At 42.9% G+C, this 22219-nt stretch overlaps 1 protein-coding gene across 10 annotated transcripts in view; it reads left to right on the top strand.

Annotated features, from left to right (window-relative positions):
• Positions 1-3235: 3235 nt before the first annotated feature.
• The window catches only part of tjp1a (tight junction protein 1a), a 57264-nt gene continuing 38280 nt past the window's right edge, over positions 3236-22219 (top strand). For 7 of the 10 annotated variants that reach the window (XM_084001797.1, XM_084001796.1, XM_084001795.1 and 4 more), the window contains exon 1: positions 3237-3821. In XM_084001797.1, the coding sequence (XP_083857923.1) occupies positions 3798-3821 (24 nt within the window). In that variant the 5' untranslated portion in view covers positions 3237-3797. Of the gene's footprint in view, positions 3822-22219 lie in introns of all 10 variants that reach the window. The other 3 variants (XM_084001791.1, XM_084001788.1, XM_084001794.1) reach the window with 2 other exon arrangements.

Here is a 22219-nt window from a genome sequence, read left to right as displayed (position 1 = left end):
GATATTTAAGCTGATATGTGGAAAGTAAAACGCGGGTTCAAAAGCGTCTGCCTGTTTTTCATGCTGTTGTTTGAACAGTACTTTATTTTATTATGGGAGATAACTCTGTATACTGTTTTTTATTTATAGCCTTGTTTTACAGATCTCTTTCTCTCGTGTTATGTAATCATTGGTTATTAGGACGGCAGCGCTGTAACTACCATGATTCTTTATGCATGAATACATTCGACCTTGACCCTGCAGCCATTACATGTGCACTCATGTTTCTTGAAATCCCCAAACCAGATTTGTGTTTACTGGTTGAGTCCCTCACAAAAAACCTGAACAATGTTGACCCGAGTGAGAGGAAGGGGATGAAATCGAGAGATGCCTGTTAATCCTGTCATATGATACTAATCTGTGGACAAACACTTGGCCTCTTAAGCGGAGATGTGACATTTCCTATACCGGTCATTAACAGGTTACACTAAAACCCTGTTCTTTCAGGCTTTTCTTGTGGGTGTTAATATTCTCTAACTGAAGATTTAAGTTGTATTTTAAAGCGTTAAAGCTGGTGATTTTCTATATTTTTCTCAAGTGTAAATAAATTCCAACAGCAAATTGATCCTGGTAACTAACACGGCCTGTGTGGCCCAAACCTCACCTAGCTTATTCTTCTATTAGTGTACAAACACATGTTTCTTCATGGGTACTGTTAGTGTATTTAGAGTTCATCTGTGTCAAATTTGTATCAATCCTCTGCTGGAAAACTACAATATCCAGAAAATTGATAAAGTGAAATCATTCAATTTGATTATTCTACTACAGAGGAAAACACACAACCGACTGTTTACCAAAGTTTGCAAGCTAGAAAAAGAAAATATAAAAACCTCCAGATGAATGTTGTCTCAGTGCAGCCAAAGTCCTGACCTGGTCTATATTATGTGACATGGATTAATAAAGAAACTCCAGAAGCCTCCAGAAGGTTTCTATTAGTAAGTAGGGAACAGAGCCCGAGCCGGACCTGCAGGGCAGCCGTGAGTCAACAGGGCACAGGAGGGATCACACACACCCTCCCACAGACACCTAACTCAGGACAGATGAAAACATGGAAATAACATCTGCTTAAGAACTCTCATCGCTGGAAAAACAACTGTTTCGCATCAAACGTCACATTCTTCTTTATTCATCACTGTGTATTTTGTGTGCTGCTCGCTAACATGGTTTATGCCGCTGCTGTGCGCATCAACAGCCAGCTTTACATTTTTTTTTTTTTTTTTACTGTGTGCACATTATGCTGTTTCACTCTACATTAGCCTTTTTGCTGCAGGAGACGCTGGGTTGACTGAACCTTGTGATGTGCTCCAGCCAAATGTGGGCCTGCATGTTCACCTTTTTGTTTTTCCATGTGCCTGCTCTTCCATGAGCGCACCTGAGCTTTGAAGCTGCCCGCTGCAGAGAAGAGCTGTGTCTTTGTGCATATAAGTGTGTGTTTGTGTGTGTGTGTGTGAGAGAGAGAGAGAGAGAGAGAGAGAGAGGGAAACAGAGGGGGGAAAAAAGAGGGAGAGATGGGAGCAGGGATGCAAACATAGAGGACAAAGATAGCTTTGATCACATTGGAGTGTCACTAATGTCTTGCTCCTCTCTGACAGAACATCTGAGGTATGATCAGAGGCGTGGATGAGAGTGAGCGGCGCGCAGCAGAGAAAGCACTTCTGTTCTGTTTATTATCATTTTGGAGGCTGATTATTCGCAATACTTTCAATTATTTTGGATTGCAAACCACTTGATAGTGGACACACACGAGAGCGGTCATGTTAAACATCCTGCTTTCCGCACTGATCGATCCCGACAGGCGTTTGAGGAGCTTCAGGAGGAGTGAACGACTTGCATCAATACTAGTATGTATCACCCCAAGGGGCATGTTTAATTCTGCTGCGTGTGTACATGTGTGTGATGAAAACAGTGCGCCCCGGGTCGATATCTCCTTCAAATGATTATGTGTTTCTCGGCTGATGTAAGGCTGCAGGTTTTAGAGCTGTTCATCTGTCTTGATCCTCTCCTCACTGTGACCTAGCCTTTCTGGAGGTCATCCTCTTGCTTGCAACCCTCCAGACATGTCTGCTACTTCTCCTGACTGGCGGTTTTCTAGCCCTGCAGGATTAAGTCTGGTGGGAATTAACCCCTTAGACCACCTATACAGCCGCCAAAGCCCTCCTCCACATCTGAGCAAGAAAGAAAGACAGAGAGAGAGAGAGGGGAAGTAATCATGAGGAGTTAGATCCAGGGAATGCGATTGCTCGGTTTGTTTGGAGAAGATCGGCCCTGTCTCTGTGTGCATTATCTGGTTCTGTGGACGCAGAAGACTCTCCAAAAATGTCACATCACATAACTACATCATTGTGCGTTTCTTCTGTGGCCCACTTTGAGATCACACATTGTTTGCTGGAAACAGAAGTAAACGGTGAAACAATGCGAGCTGAGATTGTTGCATCCTGTGAGTGGGGTGTGGTTTAGGAAATCATAGGAACTCAACTGAATGGCTTTTGTGGTTTCCTGTGAGGTCACTTAACCACAAACACTGCTAATTTCCCCTCTCTGCTAAGAAGAAATGTTTTCAAATAGGGACTCGTTATGTGACTCGTTGTGTAATCTAACAGATGCATGCACTACCACTCTGCACAAAACACCGAAGAGGGAAACAGTTTTGGGGCCATTATGCAACTAACTTTTTTAATATTCTGCTCACGCTGTTTTGTTCTGGGGGGCGGGGGGGCAGGAGTCCCAGAGCAATATTTTTACACCGCTTTGTGGTGCATTAGACAGGGCACTTTTGTAGCTCAGCTGTTTATATCTCCTTCACTCCTGTGATTTCAAAAGTGAAGCACAAGTGCAAAAGAAAAAAAAAAGGAAAAAAAAAAAAGATACCCACACAACATTAACCATCATCTGGCGGTGAAAGTGAGCATTCAGCATCAGCAGAGACAGCGGCGTCGCTTCTCCTCATTGTATCCCGGACTGTTGATCAACACGGGACAACAGGGGTGTCCGCTCTGTTGTAGCCGCGATAAAAATTGATTAAAAACCAAAAAAATGAATCAAATATGAGAGAAAGGTGTATAATCAGATGTAATACAGTGAAAAAATGTGAAAATAACGAGCACGTATCGGAAGAATAAGTAAATACCCCCCGCTTTCCCGGAGTGGTCCACCCCTCCGTGTGTGTAATGGTTCGCTCCGCACCGACGCCGTTGCTCGCAGGGCCCAGGGAGCAGGGAGAGGTTCACTCCGCCTGCCATTGCTGTACACCGTCCGGGTGATGCCTCCCCTTTCCAACTTTTCATCCAGCGGTTAGCGACGACACGTACCGAGTGAGGTGGTCTTCTTATTCGCTTTTTTTTGTTTTGTTTTTTTTCTTCTCCCCCCCTTCTTCTCCTTTTCCCTACTTCTTCCTCTTCTTCCTCAACTCCCCGTCTCTTCCATGACTCGATACCTGACCGGACTACTACTACTGCTACTACTAGTAACGCCAGCGTTTCGGCCAACGAAGATAAGATAATGAACTTTGGACTTTCCACACGGCTTTTCGTGACATGTTTCCCGTCGTCCCGGATAAAATAAAATAACAACGCAGCCCGGCGTGGCGGCGGCTGGGCGAAAAAAAAGGAAAACAAAACAAACACAGAAACTGAAAAACCCACTCAACACTTTCAACTGGAAGGAAAATAGCGCAACTCTCCCTCCAAGTGATTATCCCAAACAGAGACAGCAGCAACTTTTGACCTGCTGGTTTTTCCCAAGCAGAATAGGAGAATAAAATGTCCTCCAAAGCTTCAAATAAGGTGAGTTAAACCAGAACAAAAAAAAACACACAAAAAAATCAAGTGTTAGGCTAAATACCAACATTATCCTGCGGGTTCATGTAATAACTGTGATGAATTGAATGGCAAACAGTGGTTAATTGTGCTGTGGATGCACCACGTAGTAGTAGTAGTGGGGCTATATGCTCAATGGTGGTTGTGTTTTGCATAAGTGTGTGTGTGTGTGTGTGCTTTAGGGTGTTTTATTCTGATATCTACACCTTAGTAGCCTACAGCTTACAACCTGCCATGCTGGGGTTTAAAAATAACATATACGTTTTTACAAGTTGATAAATTATCAGTGATAAATCACCCATGTGTGTTTTGATATCCCTGTGGCTCTGACCTCAGCTACCTGTTGATATCCACTGTTACAGTTTTAATAGTTGCTAAGGTAACAGGAAATCCCCATGGATACAAACTGTAACTGAGGAAATATGAGGTGAGTTTCATGAAAGTCGTGTAAAATTGATATTGATCAGGCCAGTAAGGTTGTGTTAGCAACCCAGGACAAACAGCCACCTGTTACTCATAGTGTGACCTTTGTAGACATCTTTGACCTGTAAATTAACTTGAATTTTTTAAGATTGTGGCTGTTTTAAGCACATCCCAATTTTAGAAACCACTAATTTAATATGAGTTGTTTTCACCAGCAGCGCCGTAGCAGCTGTGTGTGTAATTTGCTGTTCATTTATAAAGAACAGATCGACTCTCTGGTGCAGATTTATGTAATATATATAAGGCATCAATGATGCATTCCTGCAGAATTTGTGGGAAAACTAGGTCAGGCCAGGTGTTCACAGCAGCACTTGAACATAAAACTGTATGCTTAGTACATTATTACAAGGTGAGTTTACATTTCCCATCATGCACCATGTGATTGCACTGTTTGAAAAAAAAATGTACTTGAATTTGATAACAGACCAAAAGTTACAGTGAATGAAACTCAGCTAGGTCAATCATATTAGTATTTTACAGTGTGTTCAATAGTGTTTTATATGAGGAGATTGATAGATTTCGGTTTGACAAGTCAGGAATGTGCTGTGTTTGTCTATTGGACGGGGTGATAGTCAGGTTTGGGCGGTTGTTCCTGTTAGACGAAACCAGCCGGTGGTGACGTTATGCTGGACTGTGTACCACGGCGACAGTCACACCTTGACATACAACTTACTACTGTACTGTGCTTTCAGATGGTAATGAGCCAAGAGTCTGTCATCATGTGCTTATTTGTAATTTCAGTATTTCTTCTTCTTCTTACTCTGTATTTTCTTGGTTTTTAATTTTACTCAGTAGGTAGGTACAGTAGCACTTTTGAACATTGTTGTTTGCTTTCCTCTGATAGTGAAACTGTAAGGTTTGAAAGAAAACGTCTGTGAATGTATTCCCATTTCCTTAGAGCAACGTAGTTTTCAGTAACGCCTGAAGCAATAAGATGACAAAAGAATAGACTGAAAAAACAAAAAGAAAGTCAGGATCTTGATGTAGACTTTTGACAAACAATGAGTAAGCATGGTCGGTCGACTCGGTACCCCTCCTAATTAAGACTACGTTTCCTGTTGCTCCTCCAGAGTAAAAGCTTTCCTGTTAGGAAGCTGCAAGTTGGGTTGTAATTAAAAAAGCAGATTATCACTACAAATGACCATGGCTGCTATCAGTTGGATGAAACTAAAACAGGAGTGTAGCAGTGGCAGAAGTCATGTTGACTGGTTGTTGTTGACAGACTGCTTCCTTTAGCGAGATCATTGTTACAGAAAGCCATATGTGTCGGTTACAGAAAATATATATGTTCTTTGAAGGTGGAAAAACAACCTTAAAAAGTTTAATCCTGCCTGTAACTCTCAGTGTAGTGAGGACACAGTGATCTGTGCTCATATCCCAAGTTTATCTATTATTGTTAGAATAATACAGTGCTAATGTTTATCAGGGGTCCCTGCACTGTTTAACCAACACTATAAACGACAGTAGATACAAAAGGTAAGATGGACTCGCCCCTTACTTAAATCTTTGGTAATAGATTCCATGATGTAATGTGAGGAATAATCAGTTGAACAAGTATTACTTGCTCTGTCTATGGTTCATCACCCTTCCACTAATTAACTCCACCTGATGATGAGTTATATTTGTATAAAAGCCCGTAACGCCCGTGTTACTCACACAGCATGTGAAGCTATAGGTGACGACTGTTAACGGCATGAAAATGTTGCAGTTTTTTGTTTTCCAGGAAGACAGTGGGTGTGTTGACCCATGTATCAGAGGTCAGTAATGCTATTATTGCACAGTGCAGTGCGCTAATAATGTATCATTAGGTTGGGAGGATGTTTCAGTGTGTATTTAGTGTTCACTCAGTTGTTACACCTCACAGCACTTTGTCTTACCCGGTCTTAGTTGAAGCCTACACCTTCACAACAAAATGACAGTTTACATTATGCTAATAGTTGTTTAGGTGTGAGACGGAAAGGGAAACATCTTTGGGTTCGGTGCCAATAAGCTCCCGCCCTGGCACCAGAGAGAGAGAGAGAGAGGAGAGCTCAGCCTCGCTGGTTCCCTCTGTTGCAGAAGTTAGCTGAAGTCTCTGCTGCTTCCAAACCTTTGAGTCACTCACAGTCATCTCAGCAGGGCAGGAAAGTTTGGGATTTTTACTTTAATGAAAACATTTTTCCCCAGTTAGAGAAACAATCAGTCAGTTTACTGATATCACAAAGCTGTGTCGCTGTCAGATTGCTCGGTGTATCTTGTAATCCCAGGATACATGGTTAGTGTTAGCAGTTTAAAAGACACAGGAGAAAGTTTTCCGTGCTCGGTGGATAATATTTTATGAAAGGAAGACGGATAAGTACTATTCAATATAAAGGATTTATGAAGCAATTCGGCTGATCGCTCTGTTAGATTTTTAAATATATCACATTTGTACTCGTATTATTTAAATATTAAGTTTATTATATGTTTTTTTAGACGAATCAATCTTGTAACTGAAATCAGACTTGTTGAAAACCACATTATCTCTTTGGCTCCACCATAAACGCTGGCCTCTATCTCTGTGTTTGGCCTCCAGCCATTCCTACTTGCTTTTGTGAATGCACCGCAAATAAAAAGAAATGTAATTAAGAGCATCAGCAGTCCCTCCAGCTTCGAGACTTGTGTGTGGAGAGGACAGACTGAAATAAGTGGAAAATGCATTTGGATTGGAGGACGCTGTATTAATTAGGAGCTGCACAGCAGGCCTGTATTTTTTTGCTTTGATGATTACACATCTCCATTTACATCACTGAAGGAGGGAAATGTAATTAAAGGACCAAGTGCTGAGAAGAGGAACAGAGCCCTGGTGATGTTTTTGTTCTCTGTCCGAGTCTCCTTGTCCCTTTTTTCAAAAATAAGAGCTGATGGGAAGTGATAACCACAGTATTGTACAGTCAATGTCTGGTGTCTGTAGCACCATCAGTTTGTAAAGTATTTGTCTAATTTCTGCTGGTTCACTCCACTTTAACTGGTCGGTCAGTGTTGGTATAGTGACAAATGAATGTAGACCATTTAGCAGTGGTTTTATATGAATGTTTATTATCATTAAAGATGCCGAGGAGTTTGCTTTTGGTTATAAAAGAGTCTCATATTAAAGCAGAAGTAAGCGATCCGGTCGTTTTGGCTAACTTCTTGTCAGCCGATGGAGTTAGCAGTCCCCGCCCTCGTCCCAACGTCACCACATTCACGCGCATCCCTTGGCTGCACACACAGAGAGGACTGCCCCTTTATGCCGTTCTCTCTCCTCATTGGATAAAGGTTGTAGGATACAAGGAAAGTTTTCTCCTCGGCTTACAGCAGAGCAGAGTGACTGACAGACCCGTGTTTCAGACCAAACACTCTAAGTGATTGCTGTCGGAAGATATAACTATTTAAAACTTATATTACTACAAACATTCCGCTTACTTCTGCTTTAATGTGGATGAATCTACGTTACCCACACTTGTTAATGGGTCCGTTTTTGATAAACATATCATTTTGTCCCGTTAATTTGATATTATTATTTAGTGGTCGACTCCTGGTTTGCTGGACACTGCCCAGCGGGTCACCGCCGGATCGCTAGTTGGCATCGTTTATGGTTGGAACTACGACGGTACCTGATCGTCTTCGAACCTCCGACTTTCGTTATTGATGAATGAAAACATTCTTGGCAAATGTTTTTGCTTTCGTCCGTCTTGTAGAATTTCACCGTGCGCAAAATGTAATGTGAAAACACTTCTGCTTCCCGAAACTCCTCGTAGTCACTTTAAATGTAAAAGGAAAGACAAAATAATTCAAAAACTCTCTTAACATGGTAAAGTACAATCAAAACAAAACAGGATTTTGACCACATGTAGCTTACAAGTGTGTAAAACTGATGTGACATAGGTTTTAGTTTTGATACTAGCGCCAAAAGAAGCGATCAGGGCATCCCTTTTGGAAACCTCAAAAGAAAGAAAACATTCTGTTAAACACAGTCCTACATTGAGCACACAAGCCCCATCGTTTATCTTTAGTTTAGACTAAGAGGCGAGTCTTTGAACGTGCTGTCGTCCGTCCCATGATTCAGAGCGCTCCCAGCCCTTCAACAGTGCAGGTGTAAGCCGTCTGTGTATAAGACCAGAGAGCTGCCAGTCGCTCAGACCGAAGACAGCAGCCGGGGGCTTGTTGGTTCAGCTGGGCTGCAGTGTTTTTGGCTGTGTGACCTATCTGGATCTGAACACCACGAGTATAATTTGTTCAGTTTTCAGGCGTAATAAGACATTTAAAGTGCGCTTTAACATTTACAGAGCGGGGTGTCTCATTCAAGTTATAGGGAGTTGTTGTGTATTTTCATTGAAAGAAGGAGTGCAGACAGTGGATTGTATCACCCTTCTGTCACTCGAGATAAAAAAACGTTGAGGGAAAGCAGCTGTTTGTGGTGTTTTATCAAGGATATCTGACCTGCTTATCCTCCTCTCATCTCTGGAGGGAAATCCAGGGCAGATACAACTCAGCAGGAGGCAGGTGGATAGCAGAGTGAGAGGGAGACGGAGAGGAGGGAAACTGCCCTCTGAGGGAGGAGGTGAGGCAGGAGCAGGAGGAGGAGGGGTGAAATGGAGAAAGGAAGGAGTGGGAGGGGGAGATGCATCGGCTATAATCTGAGTCACATGGCGGATCTTAAAAAGACTGCCTCTCGCTCTCATAATCACAGCCTTATAGCTCTTTGGCTTTTTCGTGTTATAAAGCTTATTGTAAAGCACGTTTTACACTACGTCCGTTTAACTCGAACCGCTACAGTGGAAAAACAACAAACGTCATTGCCCCGTGTTTGTGTGTGTGTGTGTACGTGCAAGGCAGCAGTTTTATCCAGCTAATTGTGGTTCAACATTATTGTTATGACGATCCTGTGTGTGTGAGTTTGTGCAACAGAGGATTGACTGTTGTTTTCTTACACTTGGTTTGATGGAAGTGCTCCACGTTGGTCTCCACCTGTGTGGATGCAGCTCAGCTATGTCCATTTTTTTATTTTATCTTTTATTTTTGAGAAATATGACTCAAAAACTGGGTCACATAGTCAAACCATCACCACCAACATCATCAGGCTGCAGATTAGATCTACAATAATCGAAAAGGAGGATTGTCAGTGAAAACCGAGCTGCTCAGATGTGCTGTGTGTGTGTGTGTGTGTGTGAGAGTGAGAGTAGACGATGCTCTTGATTGAGATGAATGGATGTGTAATGTTGTACAACCCTGAGTCTTGGTTCAGCAGCAGCAGAAGCAGCAGCGTCTTCGTCGTCCCTGAGCAAAGCGAGGACACTCACTCAGAGGCAGCGCTGCGTCCTTTCTGGCATCATGGCAGCGCAGGTCTCTGTAGGGATTTATCATTCCCACTACAGGCATAAGGGATTTGACACAGGGTGTTGTGAGAGACAGAGAGAGAGACAGAGAGAGAGAGAGAGAGGGAGGGACAAGAGAGAGTGCATGTGGCAGCCGTGGCTCAGCTGGTTAGGGAGGAGAGGACGAGGCTGGAACAGATTCATCCCAAGGCTTGTTGCCCTAGATGCCTTCACACGCACATTCGCCGTTGCCACCGCCGCCGCTGCCGCTCTGCGTTCTCCTTCTTCTTTTGCTCATCTTCCAGTGTTAGCAGCAGGCAGCGTAGAGCGGCGAGCGTGCTGCTGTCTTTTCTGTCTGGGAAACAGAGACATCAGCCTCTGGGAGACGTCACGTATCGGCAGCAAGGCTGTAGCTGAAACGAGAGAAACATCACTAGTGGTGATATAAAAGCTGTGTGAAATGTCCCCCAGATGTCAGGCCTCTTTCTGATCAAGGTGACTCCCTTCTCTCTACAGTCACTGGGCTGATTTCCACTCATCGTTCTCCACTACGCTTAGTCAATAGGCGTTAAAGGGATAGTAGCATTTTTTAAAAGTGGTGTTGTATGATCTACAAATAGCCCCTAAGTACTTTAATTGCAGTAGAAGACTCTCTTCACTCCTCCCGTTAGCAACGCCAGCCCATAGCCCTGCCCAGAGATTTACAACATACAGTGTTGTGAACAGACCCAAAAGAAACGGCCTATTTTCGCGGCCTACAAGAGGTTTTATCTGGAAAAAAAATACACAGTTCCATTGTTCGCTATAATATAATTTTTTCCAGCCCTTCAAAGTGCAGGAAAAACGCAGTTTTTATTTGGACCGTTGCAATTAAAGTACTTAGGGGCTATTTGTAGATCATACAACCCCACTTTAAAGAAATGCTACTATCCCTTTAATATGTGTTGTTTCTGCTGAATCATCCTCAGCTGCTGTTGACATTTTGGCCTTTTTAGGTGAAACGTGTGATGAGATCAGACCATCAAGCAATTATTCTCACACCCTGCTGTGAAAAAGATAAACCATCATCGTTATAATAATTGGTTATTATTCATGTGTGCTGTGCTCTCTATAAACCGCTCTGTGGTCAAACACGAGAGATAAAATCATACTTCCCTCTCTATCAGTGTAAAAGAGAAGTTAGTCATGACACTGTGCAGGAGAAGAGAGGACTGACATCATGTTAGCAGATCTTAAACCTGGTGTTTTATTTTGCTTTTCCCAGTCTGTTTGCTGAAGGTGGTGGCGTTGAAACATGAATATGAAGGTCAGGAGTTATAATCTAGTGTGTGAAATCTCTGCTGCGCTCCTTCTCTGAATCTGTTATAGTGCACATGTCCTAGATATAGGATTAAATGTGCACTCAACTTTCTGTATCCTGACCTGTCATCATCGCTGTAGAGCATAATAGTCTGCCCCCAAAAAATAAAAGTCAAAAACACATCGGTAATGCCATCGGTGACAGATACACAATGTCACTTTCGTCCCATAAGAGTGAGGCCTTATCTTATCTTATATCTGCTGGTTTTCCTTCATGAGTCGTATCAGTCATAAAAGAAACAATATATCTCCAGTGCTTTGCTTGTTTCACATGCTGTACATCCACTGTCAAAAATGCCCCGTGCATATCTTTAATACTAACCACGTGAGAGTGCACAACATAAACAGCAGCAGGAGCTTTCACTTTCTCTTAATGATATGATAATGAAGGCCGGTGAGTGATGTAATGAGAGCCACACTGAAAATGAGTTCAGCTCCAGTTTACAGGTGCTTCAGACCTGTGTGTGTGAAGTACATGATGCCTGTAGTGTTACCAAACATCTATATTCAAATTTCAGACCTATATTTAAATCATCTAAAACAGGCCTATTGTGTGATTCACTGTGCCCTGACTGTGTCCTAAACAAAACTCAGACTTGGTCTCTGCAGATACTGACAAGTACCAGACTTGGGTCGGGGCCAAAGAATGTCATCGGAGCAGTATGGATGTGTTTCTGCCATTCCTCTATCCTGCTGTTGCCAACCTGCTCAAAAAACAACATAGTGGTGTTTTGTTTATGTTTTTTTTTAATGCATATCTTTATTGATTTTGGAACTTGGTACACCATCTGTCCAAAAATATTTTGTTACATCTTTCAAGTCTTTAAAGGTGTTCAGAAATGGCCTTTTGTCCTGTTTGTCGCGCCTCCTTCTACGAGTTTCCACGAGTTGCTGCACGAGTTTACCCGAGTAAGGAAAACAAATTTGATTGGTCGTTATCGAGCGGGCGGGATATTCAATGCTTGGGGCGAGACCGAGCTCAGTGTGTGTGTGTCTCAGACGTTTGATTGACGGATTGCATTATCCAATGCGAAAAAAACTACCCCACTTTCATCCTAGATTTACTCGAAAGTAGAATTTTGCACAAAGTTTGGGCTACATCGTCTGATAGATGAGTTATTACACTAATGTTAAGATCCATAGTGGGATCAAATTCATTTTTCTTTTCTGTACACCTTTAAACAACTCCCCTCCCTCCCCCCAAACCCTAAACTTGGAGCCACCAGTTTAAGAAAACAACAAACAATTTTAATTGGTGCAGATTATTGAAAAAAAAGCCAAATATCGGCCGATATTATCTATGTCGATAATCGGTCTATCCCTAATGTACACTACAATAACAAGATGAGAAGGCTTCATTACAGGTCTGCACCATTTGTTCTCAGCACATTGTAATTAGTTCATTAAGTGCGTTGACGGCTGTTACTCCCTCTGCTTTGGAGGGTTGTTGTTATTTACGAGTCGTTTATGTATTATCTTTCTGTGCTTGTGCATCTCGTTGAAGAATGCATGAACCCCCCCCCTTCCCTTCCCTTCCCTTCCTCCCTGTCTCTCATCTCTTGAGGGAATGGTAATTATGTTGAGTGCTGGGAAAATGGCCGCTCCAACAGTAACTCATTAATTCACTATAGATTCTGCCCCACAACATGCCTATTGTGGCAAAGTCCTCAGAAGGCCTGGGAATGCCATTGAGTGGGCTTGGCTTCTTGTTTTATGGCAACATGTGAATCCGCAGACGACGAGTCGCGCGGCTCAGCGTTGCGTAGTTTTTAAAAGATGTTGTGCAACTTCAAATTTGAAAGGCATTTTGTTTTAACGCCTCCCAAGTTTGTGTTTGAACATTCAAACGTTGCTCTTATCTCAGCAGAATTGTGGGTAATCTTTCTGACAGAAGAGACTGTACGTGTGTGTGTGTCCTTGCTGGTAGCGGCTAATTTTGGTCTGTGTGTGCTCTGTGGGGGCAGGCAAACATGAGACCCTTTGCTAATGCTGAATCACTCCTTTGTTTAATGTGTGTGTGCGTACGTACATGTATATGTGTGTGTGTGCGTACATGCCTGGGTGGTGCAGTAGCTTTCTTCACCCAACCACAGTGTGAAGTGAAACCATCATTCATAAACTCTTAAAAGGGGAACACAGCACGGACACTCCTGTAGCCTTTGAACTCTGTGCTGCTCAGCTTTTGACCTTTAATAACCTTCTACACTGAACTTGGCGAGCGGGATGATGCAACATAGAGTTCAGATTTCCACAAACTACACTTTTATTATTGTTAATGTAAAACCATGAAGGACTTCAGTTGGCACCGTCCAAAAAGATGCTGCAGCATCAGGACCGGGGTCTACGTGGTAAATATAACTGTGACAAAACGTCTTAAATATGATTTTAAAGTTTAATGTAGGACTTTTTGAACAACAAATTACCTCACACACTGAATCATTTACACCACAGCAACTTCTCAGAAACCTAAAACACTCATCACAGTGGTCGCCGCCGTCACGCCTATTTACCAAACTATGACTCCCCTTTCACCTTCACAGTTACTGAAACTTGTCTATTTTTGTCTCTCTGGTTACTAGATCCAGTTAAATCCGTGGCCAGATTTTATTTTGTGCTTGTTTTCCAGGAGAGAGTGATGATGGTGATGGGGGGATAAAAGGAAAACAAAGTGAAAGAGAAAGAAAAGGTTAAAGTGGAAAGACTGAGTGTGTGATGGGAAGGAGAAGGTGAGGGAAACCGGTTGGAATGAGAAACAGGCATAGTAGAGCCTTGTTTGCTTATCTGCACATTCCTGTAGTCTGTGTGTGTGTCTCTGTGTGTGTGCGCGCATGTGTGTCTGTGTGTGATGGGCGGGGCGTCGGCGAGAAGTACTGATAGTTGTGTATTCAGTGATTGGCTGAATCCAGAGGTTCCAGTGCTGGATCTGGTTATCGTTCCCACTAGTGCCTCGGCTCACAGTTGGTTTCCACAGACACAAAAACAAAACACAAGTGCAGTTTGTGTGTGTGTGTGCATGTGTCCTGGTACAGTCAACCAGAAACAACGTGAAAAACAAACACGCCACTTTATGTGTCCATGTACTTGGCACTAATAAATATTATTGTATAAATATTATAGTTGGATATGTCGGTCGGGCTCAACTCATGAAGCAATTTCCTTCCATGACTTTGTAATCAACCATCGATCATCACCTTTAAGTTTTCACAGCACGAGATGAGAGATTACACGCAGTACAGATATATTCATGCATGACATATTTGACTGGGCGTCAGTTCCAGCTTTGGAAACTTGGCACCTCCGCCTCCACCTGCACCTGCACACCCTGAAGGAGAGAAAACATCCTCTAGCCTTGGAAAAACATTTCACTCATGAGTGTGGTCCCCTAAAAAAACACCTTACACCAGGAGAGAACCGCCGTCCGAGAGGCCGTTTGATACTTTGAAGTTTGCAAGAAAAACCGCAGCTCGAAACTAAACCGATGTGAGGGATTGTGGGAAAAAATGGAAAGTCAGAATCCCACCAGAAGTTATCGCTCTCCTCTGTGACCTCGACACTCTGCCCGTCTCTCTAGGCGGAGAACAATTAGTGTGGTTGAGCTGGGATGACTTTGCTGCTGGATAAGCTGCACATGAGATCCTAGCCTAGCCTAGCTGAGTGTCTGGGTCAGTGGAGAGCAGTGAACAGCCCGCTGCACATCGGCTGCGTGGTCAGAGACAGCAATCAGAGCCTGCACCTGACCTACGGCCACCAGTTATTTCTAAGTTATGCGTTTCGTTAATCCCTGATTATTATTTTTTTTCATGTTGCATGTGATTCATTATAGGTATGTGTTATGTTATAACCTTTATGTTAAATGCTCTCTATGGTTTTGATACCTTAAGTTTGTCAACATCCCTCTTAGCGAGAAAGAAAAGAGAGATTCATGAAAATTAATCACAATATAAAAGGCAGTTTAGGGTAATGTACTTAGAAACAACTACCAACAAACTCATAATGCAGGAATCCTGTTTTCTTTCCGAATATCAATTCTGATATTTAGTAATAATAATAATATTAAATGTATATATAAAGTGCATTACATCAAAGTCAGGGCCCCTAAATTAGGTCATTTTGCCCCTAAAATTTGAGACAGTGCAAGTAAATTTTTCATCTACTTGCACATGTAAAACCAGTAAATTTACCTTCTTTTTTTTTTACAATGTGGTGAAATGTGGAAGAGGCGACTAAAAAATCTGTAATCTGTCATCATGAATGAAAAGGAAATGTTAATATTATATCGATTTACACCCCTAAATGTTCTGCTTGCATTCCTAAAATTTGAAGTTAGGGGCCACTGCGCACCTAGCAAAAATAAAAGTTAGTATGAAGCCCTGTCAAAGTGCTGTACAAGCTGATGAAAAGAAAACGAAAATCTACAAGCAAAAAACACAATTTACACTTAAAACAAGACATCACTGATGAAAACCTAAGACCCACATACAACAGTGAATAAATGGGTATTACATTTTGCTTTAAAATCTTGCCTGATGTCTAACGGGACCCACTCACCAACCGTCTTCTGTTTTCGACATCAGCAGCGATTCGTTTTTTTTCTTTATCATTCAAAAACTACTGAACTAGTTTATGCATTTCCTTTGGATCCACAATTCCTCATTACATCGTCTCACAGAGGTGTGAAAACATGGAGCAAGACAGTTTGAAGACCTGTTCATGGAGCATTTCCTGATACTTGAATATGACTTTAATCTGTGTCCTAATGGTTTTAACAGTTAGTATACCATAGGAGCCATAACGGTGTCATCCATCCATCCATCCATCCATCCATCCATCCATCCATCCATCCATCCATCCATCCATCCATCCATCCATCCATCCATTTATTTCACTCTGTCTGCTTTCATGAGACAGCAGCAGTAGACTTCAGAGGGAAGCATGGCTCAGATTAACATTTTAATCCAAAAGCCTGGATTATAGGTTTTGTATTTTATTCCTACCCTCACTATTCTAGCATTGACTGTGTCAGATAGTTTTCACTCTGAGGTGTGTGTGTCTGTATGTGTGTGTGTGTGTGTGTGTCCTGTATGTTGTGCAGGGGACAGTCCTGATGGAGGGGTTTCTAATGGAGCCGTGCGACAGAGTAGAGCTGCTGTTTGAAACTAATTAACCCAAGCATATTTGAACATGTCAGCACAACCGTACATCACTGCTGCTGACTGACTGACTGAGGCTCTGCATCATCATCATCATCATCATCGCCATCGTCGTCGTCATCTGCCTATTGGCTACTTGCCCTCATCTGCACACCCATGTGTCCTCCTATCACAGTCGCAACCTGCCCCTAAAAAATGGCGTCTTCTTCTTCTTCTGCTGCCTCGGTTTAACACTGAAGGTGACGGCTGTTATTTTGCAGCGGGGTCGGTCGGGCGGGAGGGGAGGAGGGGGTTTGTTGTTGTGACATCATGACATATGCACTTCCGGGGACACGACAGTAACACACACGCTAATATGAAAGGCAGAAATGTAAAAGCTTGCATTGGTGGCTTCCGTGCATTTGCATGTGTTTGCTGCCGAGTGCCGGCTGCCCTGCAGAAAGAGCATGTGCACTTGTCTCTAATTATGTGTTGTTGTTTGAGAGTGTGTGTGTGTGTGTGTGTGTGTGTGCTGCCTCACTCTTTCCTCTGGGTCCAGTATGAGGGGAGATATGGTCACCATGGATACAATTGCCCCAGTGATGGGGTGAGTGAGTGAGTGAGTGAGCTGCTGGTACAGGGTGGTTGTTCTGTGCAGGCTGCCAGTGTAAACATTCATCCTAAAGTCTTCTTCTCTTCTCTTCTCTTCTCTTCTCTTCTCTTCTCTTCTCTTCTCTTCTCTTCTCTTCTCTTCTCTTCTCTTCTCTTCCCCTCTCCTCTCCTCTCCTCTCCTCTGCTCTTTACTCCTCTCTTCTCTTCTCTTCACCCTTCTTCTCCTTTCTTCTCTTCTCTTCTCTTCTCCTCCTTTCTTACTCTCTTCTCTCCTTTCTTCTCTTCTCTTCTCCTCTTTTCTTACTCTCTTCTCTTTACCTTTCTTCTCTTCTCTTCTCTTCTCTTCTCTTCTCTTCTCTTCTCTTCTCTTCTCTTCTCTTCTCTTCTCTTCTCTTCTCCTCTCCTCTCCTCTCCTCTCCTCTCCTCTCCTCTCCTCTCCTCTCCTCTCCTCTCCTCTCCTCTCCTCTCCTCTCCTTTCCTCTCCAGCAGTATTTTGACCCCTCTGTTGCCCAGCTCAGCAGCCCTATTAGCTGTGTTTATGTAATTTTTTCCCTTTCAAGGATGGCGTGTTTGTGGTTGAGGTTGTGTTTTGTTGTGTGTTGTGTGTTGTGTGTTGTGTGTATGTGTGTGTTTACAGGAGTGCTGAATAGCCATGCAGAAAAAAACTAGGACTAAGCAGTAACAACAATTTGACCTTGTGGTATTTGAATAAATACACCGTGGCGAGATAAGGAATGTTTTTTTAGATATTTTACAGCCTCTGGTCGTGGTCTTGTAACTCTTCAGCTCCGAGTGAGGATTTTTCTCTCAGGTCTTGAGATGAGGTGAGCTATACCAGGAGGAATTTTCAATAGTGTGCACAGGGATTTTTGTTGGGAGCTGAAGCTATTTCCTGCAAACAGGAAGTGGAGTGTTTTCCTGTGGGTGCCGCGGCTGCTCTTGCTTACATCCTGTCTCGGGCTATCAGAGAAGAGCAGGCACACTGACCTAAAGCTTTGTCAGGATTTTTTTTCCCTCACACTTGTCGTCATCTAAGACACTCACCTCTCGTAGCCCGTTGTGCTCTCCATACCCTCAGAATAGCCCAACATGAATAATGAATTGTTCTCACTGAAAGGGGCAGAAATGTCAGCCGTGACCTATTCTTTTTTATCTTTTTTTTTTTGGTCGTTATACAGCATGTCCCGCGTTGTATCCCCTCCCCTACCTACCTGCCTTTTTTCTCAGAAAGAGCCCTCGCCCACAGTGTGAAGCATTCCTGTGATTCAGATGAAGGGAAGTTTAGAGGAAGGTGGTGAGTAATGGGCCGCTGGACAACGGTTTCATTGGTGAAGCAGTGATAAACAGCTTCAAGACCTCCTCTGAGACCATGATTCATAGGATGACCTCACTGTCACCTGCTGCTTTTATAGTTTCCTTATCAAATTAATCAAAGTAACTCTATTGGATCAAAAAAACAACAACAGATAATCGGGGGATGTTTTCACCTTCTCTTCACTGCTTTAAGCTGCAGAACATATTTGTGGTTTCTCTCCTCCCAAAAGGTTCAGTGATGCTCGTCAGCTGACTTTATCATTTGGTCACAGAGTGGATGAGTGAAAACAATGCACCACAGATTCCTAAGATGTTTGCACTGTGTGTGTGCTCAGTTTGTGTAGATCCAAAGGAAGCATGAGCAGGTTTGATGAATATGTAGAGTGAGAGGTATGCGTCAAAGACTCAACGCGTGGTTGACCAGACTGAGACTCCCTACTTATCATATCTCTCTACAGCTGGTTATTATTGTCTTGCTTCAGCACTAATTTTTCCAGTCAGTTCATCAGTATGCCCCCAAAGAACTGGATTAGTCTCAGTCTCTTTGAAGAGCCCGAGCGAGAACTGTTATCATCAGAACTGGACTGTGTGTTGTGGTGGGCCAGGCCGGGCCAAGCCGGCTGCAGCTTGAACAAAGAGAGCCCTATAGTGTTAGATCATGTGTGTGTGTGTCTGTTTTTGTGTGCATGATGTGAGCATGGACAAGTACACATGTATATGGTTTGATGGGTGCTCTTTGTTTTCCAGCCCTGGGCCCTTTTGCTGGCCAGAGCTCAACTCTGACTAATATGGATGTATAAAATACACTAGGCTGCCGTCAGTTTGTGCAACATCAAGGGCGCCATTGTTTCACACAACTCTGTGACTTCAGAGATAAACCTCATCCTTTGTTCCCGTCAGTATTTATATTATCGTTTCACTCCAGAAAAACGAGACGCGGTTGTGTTGGTGTTTGTTTTGGCCCCCGACTTGTTATGTGATCTTTGCTTTTGCACGATCTAAAATGTTCCGGTAACAAAATCCGTGAGATAACCAAATTACCTTTGACACTGAACTACAGCTGGCGTCGAGATCTCTTTGCTGCACAGAAAATAGATGAAATTATGAAAGATGAGTCCCGCATCGGCCTCCCACCACATCCCATCGTGTATCACATATATCACCTCTGACAATTCACCCAGTCAAAAAGGAAATGTTTAATGTTCAGACGTCTCCTGATAAATCTGCAGGCGTCCGCCCGCCGCGCGGTTATGCAACTCGGTTTTGCTAAGGCGAGTTCTTTTCAAATGTCCTTTTCTCAGTTTTCCTCAAGCTCACACTCTCCTGCTGTCTACTTTCTCCCCTGCTCATATCTCACACTCAATCAGCCAGCCTGTTAATCATCACTTCACATTGCAGTGATTAATTACTATAATAATCTCATCTGAGAGACAGAGCTGCAGTCCCTGGTGTAAACACTCTGAACGCTTCTCTCTCCTCAGCCGTCTTAGCTGTCACCGGTTTACCTACGTTTTTTCACTTGCCTGTTTTATTTCTCTGCACATGCACATTTACTTTATTCCTGACTAATCCACACAAACATTGCACAACTCTCATGAGCAGGGATTTTGCTTCTCACATTTTTGCACCAGTGAAAACACTGAACACAGCCTATTTTATGTATTAAAACCAAATCAAACTGTGAACGCTCTCTCTTTCTACTGTAAAGTGGAGCTGCCATGCTGCAGTTGTTGCTGTTTACTGAACAGAAAATAAATGGCTTTCTTTCATACGGTGTGCCCACTCAAATGTTAAATAGAAATTTAATTAAAGCCAGGCTACTAATCTGGAAGTCTCCACTCTCTCTGATGACTCATGCACAGAGAGTTTGACCTATTGCCTCTTGCTGGTGCAAGCGTGGCCACGCCCTTGTGGCTCATGTGTACGCAAGGCCTCCCTCCCTAGCGTGAGCAGCGCGGCTTATGGTCACTAGTGTGGGTGTGTAGGTGTGGGTGTGTTTGACTTATCAGCTTTCAGAGCATGATTGAGAAAAATGTGTTTTTGCTCAGAATCTCCTTTTTTTTTAAAGTATTAAACTCTATAAAAATGATCAAGTCCTCCCTCACATCTTATCTGCTACACGTTTATGTCCCCTGTCCCTCGGTACTGTACATGTGAGCTCAGCCTTCCTCCTCCTCTCAGCCCTCACAGTTCAAGGACAAGGCCACCTGCCTGCATGACCGCCTGGTCACATGACCCCAGCGCGGTGTTGTTTCTCATGGCGTAGCCCCTCTCTCTCTCTCTATCTCTCTGTCTGCCTGCCTGGACTGTTGGATGAATGAATGGATGAACGGATGGATGAATATATCACAAAACACTTTAGAGGGAATGGATGTGTTTGGGAATGTCGGGGGGAGCCGCGGTTAAATGGGTCAGGTCCCTTCACACAATAGTGGCATTACTGTGGGAGTCGTACGGGCAGACAGGGGAGGGGGGAGAGAGGGAGGTGGGGGTGGGGGTGGTGGTGGGGGAGAGGGCACCCAAGCCCTCTGCGGCAATTATGGACATAAATAACATCCACACAGGGCTGCCATGGAAATTAGGGTCAAAGGGTTAACTGTGTATTCTGGAGGTGAAGGCCGAGCGATTCATTGTCGTACGGGGCAGCGGAGGAGTGAAAGGGAAGAGAGTGAATGACAAACCCAGATCAGGAGGCCGACAGTGAAGGCAGCACGGGAATAACAGGTAGCGCTGTGCGACCGCTCAATGTGCATTCAGAGAGCGTGACCCCGCAATTAACTGTAAGGCTGCACATAACGCTGCGGACATTTACTGTGACGGTTAAATACTAGAGCTGATGATGATTATGATGATTATGGCAAAAACCATTATCACGATTATTATGGTCAATATTGAAATCACAATTAATTAGATGATTATGTACGTATATTTAGGGGGATGGGTGATATTTTTGCTTGAGGGATGGGAGGTATTGCAACCTGCATGTTTAATTGACCAGCAACAACCGGCCAGAGGAGCTAACTAACTAACCAGCCTGTAATGAGTCACTACATTTGCTTTTATTAATTAAATGACATGTTGGTAGAAAGGCTGAATTTTGACAAGAATAAAATGACAAAAATGATCTTTGATATTTGATTATCAACTATTAAGTTTTGGGATTGTTTCGAACAAAAATCAGAATCACTAGATTAAAATTCAATTAATTGTCCAGGCCTATTAAATACTCTAAGTTAGTTGCTCAAACGCACTCCTAATGTGGATATTATATCAATTTGTCTGATCAGGAGTCACAAAATTCAAACATTTTATATTGTCTCCCTATAGTAAAGTAAATAAATGCGTATTTATATTTGAGAAATGTTTCAGTTGAATATACCACAAGTAAAATCTGAACTATATTGATTCTTTATCTCACCGAATTTCCAGTATCAATCCTCCATTTGTGTATTTGTGTATGTTTTCTTCAGCAAACGTACAGTAATACATCAGACACTTATCACCGTAGGCTACCTAGCATTGTGAACATTTACTGTGACCGTTAAATACTGTAATTTAGTGGCTCAAACTCACTCCTAATGTGGATATTATACCATTTTGTTTGATCAGGAGTCTAATACAAAAACTTTTTATATGTAGTAAAGTATATACAGTAAATGCATATTTATATTTGAGCAATGTTTCATTTGAAGTAAAATCTGAACCATATTGATTCTTTATCTCACCTACATCCAGTATCAATCCTCCATTTGTGTGTGTTTACTTAAGCATACGTACAGTGTGATGTGTCTGGACATAACAAACATCAGGTGGCTGCTGCTGCTGCTGCTCTGTCTCGTCCTCTCACGCACTCGGCCACTCTGCACTTCGGACCTTTGTGTAAACAACAGTGTATTTAGGATAAGGGAAGGTGATGACAGTATGTAATAATGACCATGGTGATGTTTAAAATGACGGGTGAGATGGTTCGGAGGATTAGGAGATGATTATGGGGGCGAGGGAGCGAGATTATCACGATGATAGGGTGCACAGATGATACGGTATGTTATTTTAAAAAGGCTGATTACAGAAGGTGTTGCAAATAAGCACCCAGCCACGTGTGATGGTGTTTATATCTCTCTGTCTCCCTCTCTCTCTCTCCTGCCACGTTAGA

The sequence above is a fragment of the Trachurus trachurus genome (genome assembly GCF_905171665.1).
Source record: "Trachurus trachurus genome assembly, chromosome: 3".
Lineage (NCBI taxonomy): Eukaryota > Metazoa > Chordata > Actinopteri > Carangiformes > Carangidae > Trachurus > Trachurus trachurus.
The sequence above is the reverse complement of the archived record's forward strand: the minus strand, read 5'-3'. Positions and strand labels throughout refer to the sequence as shown.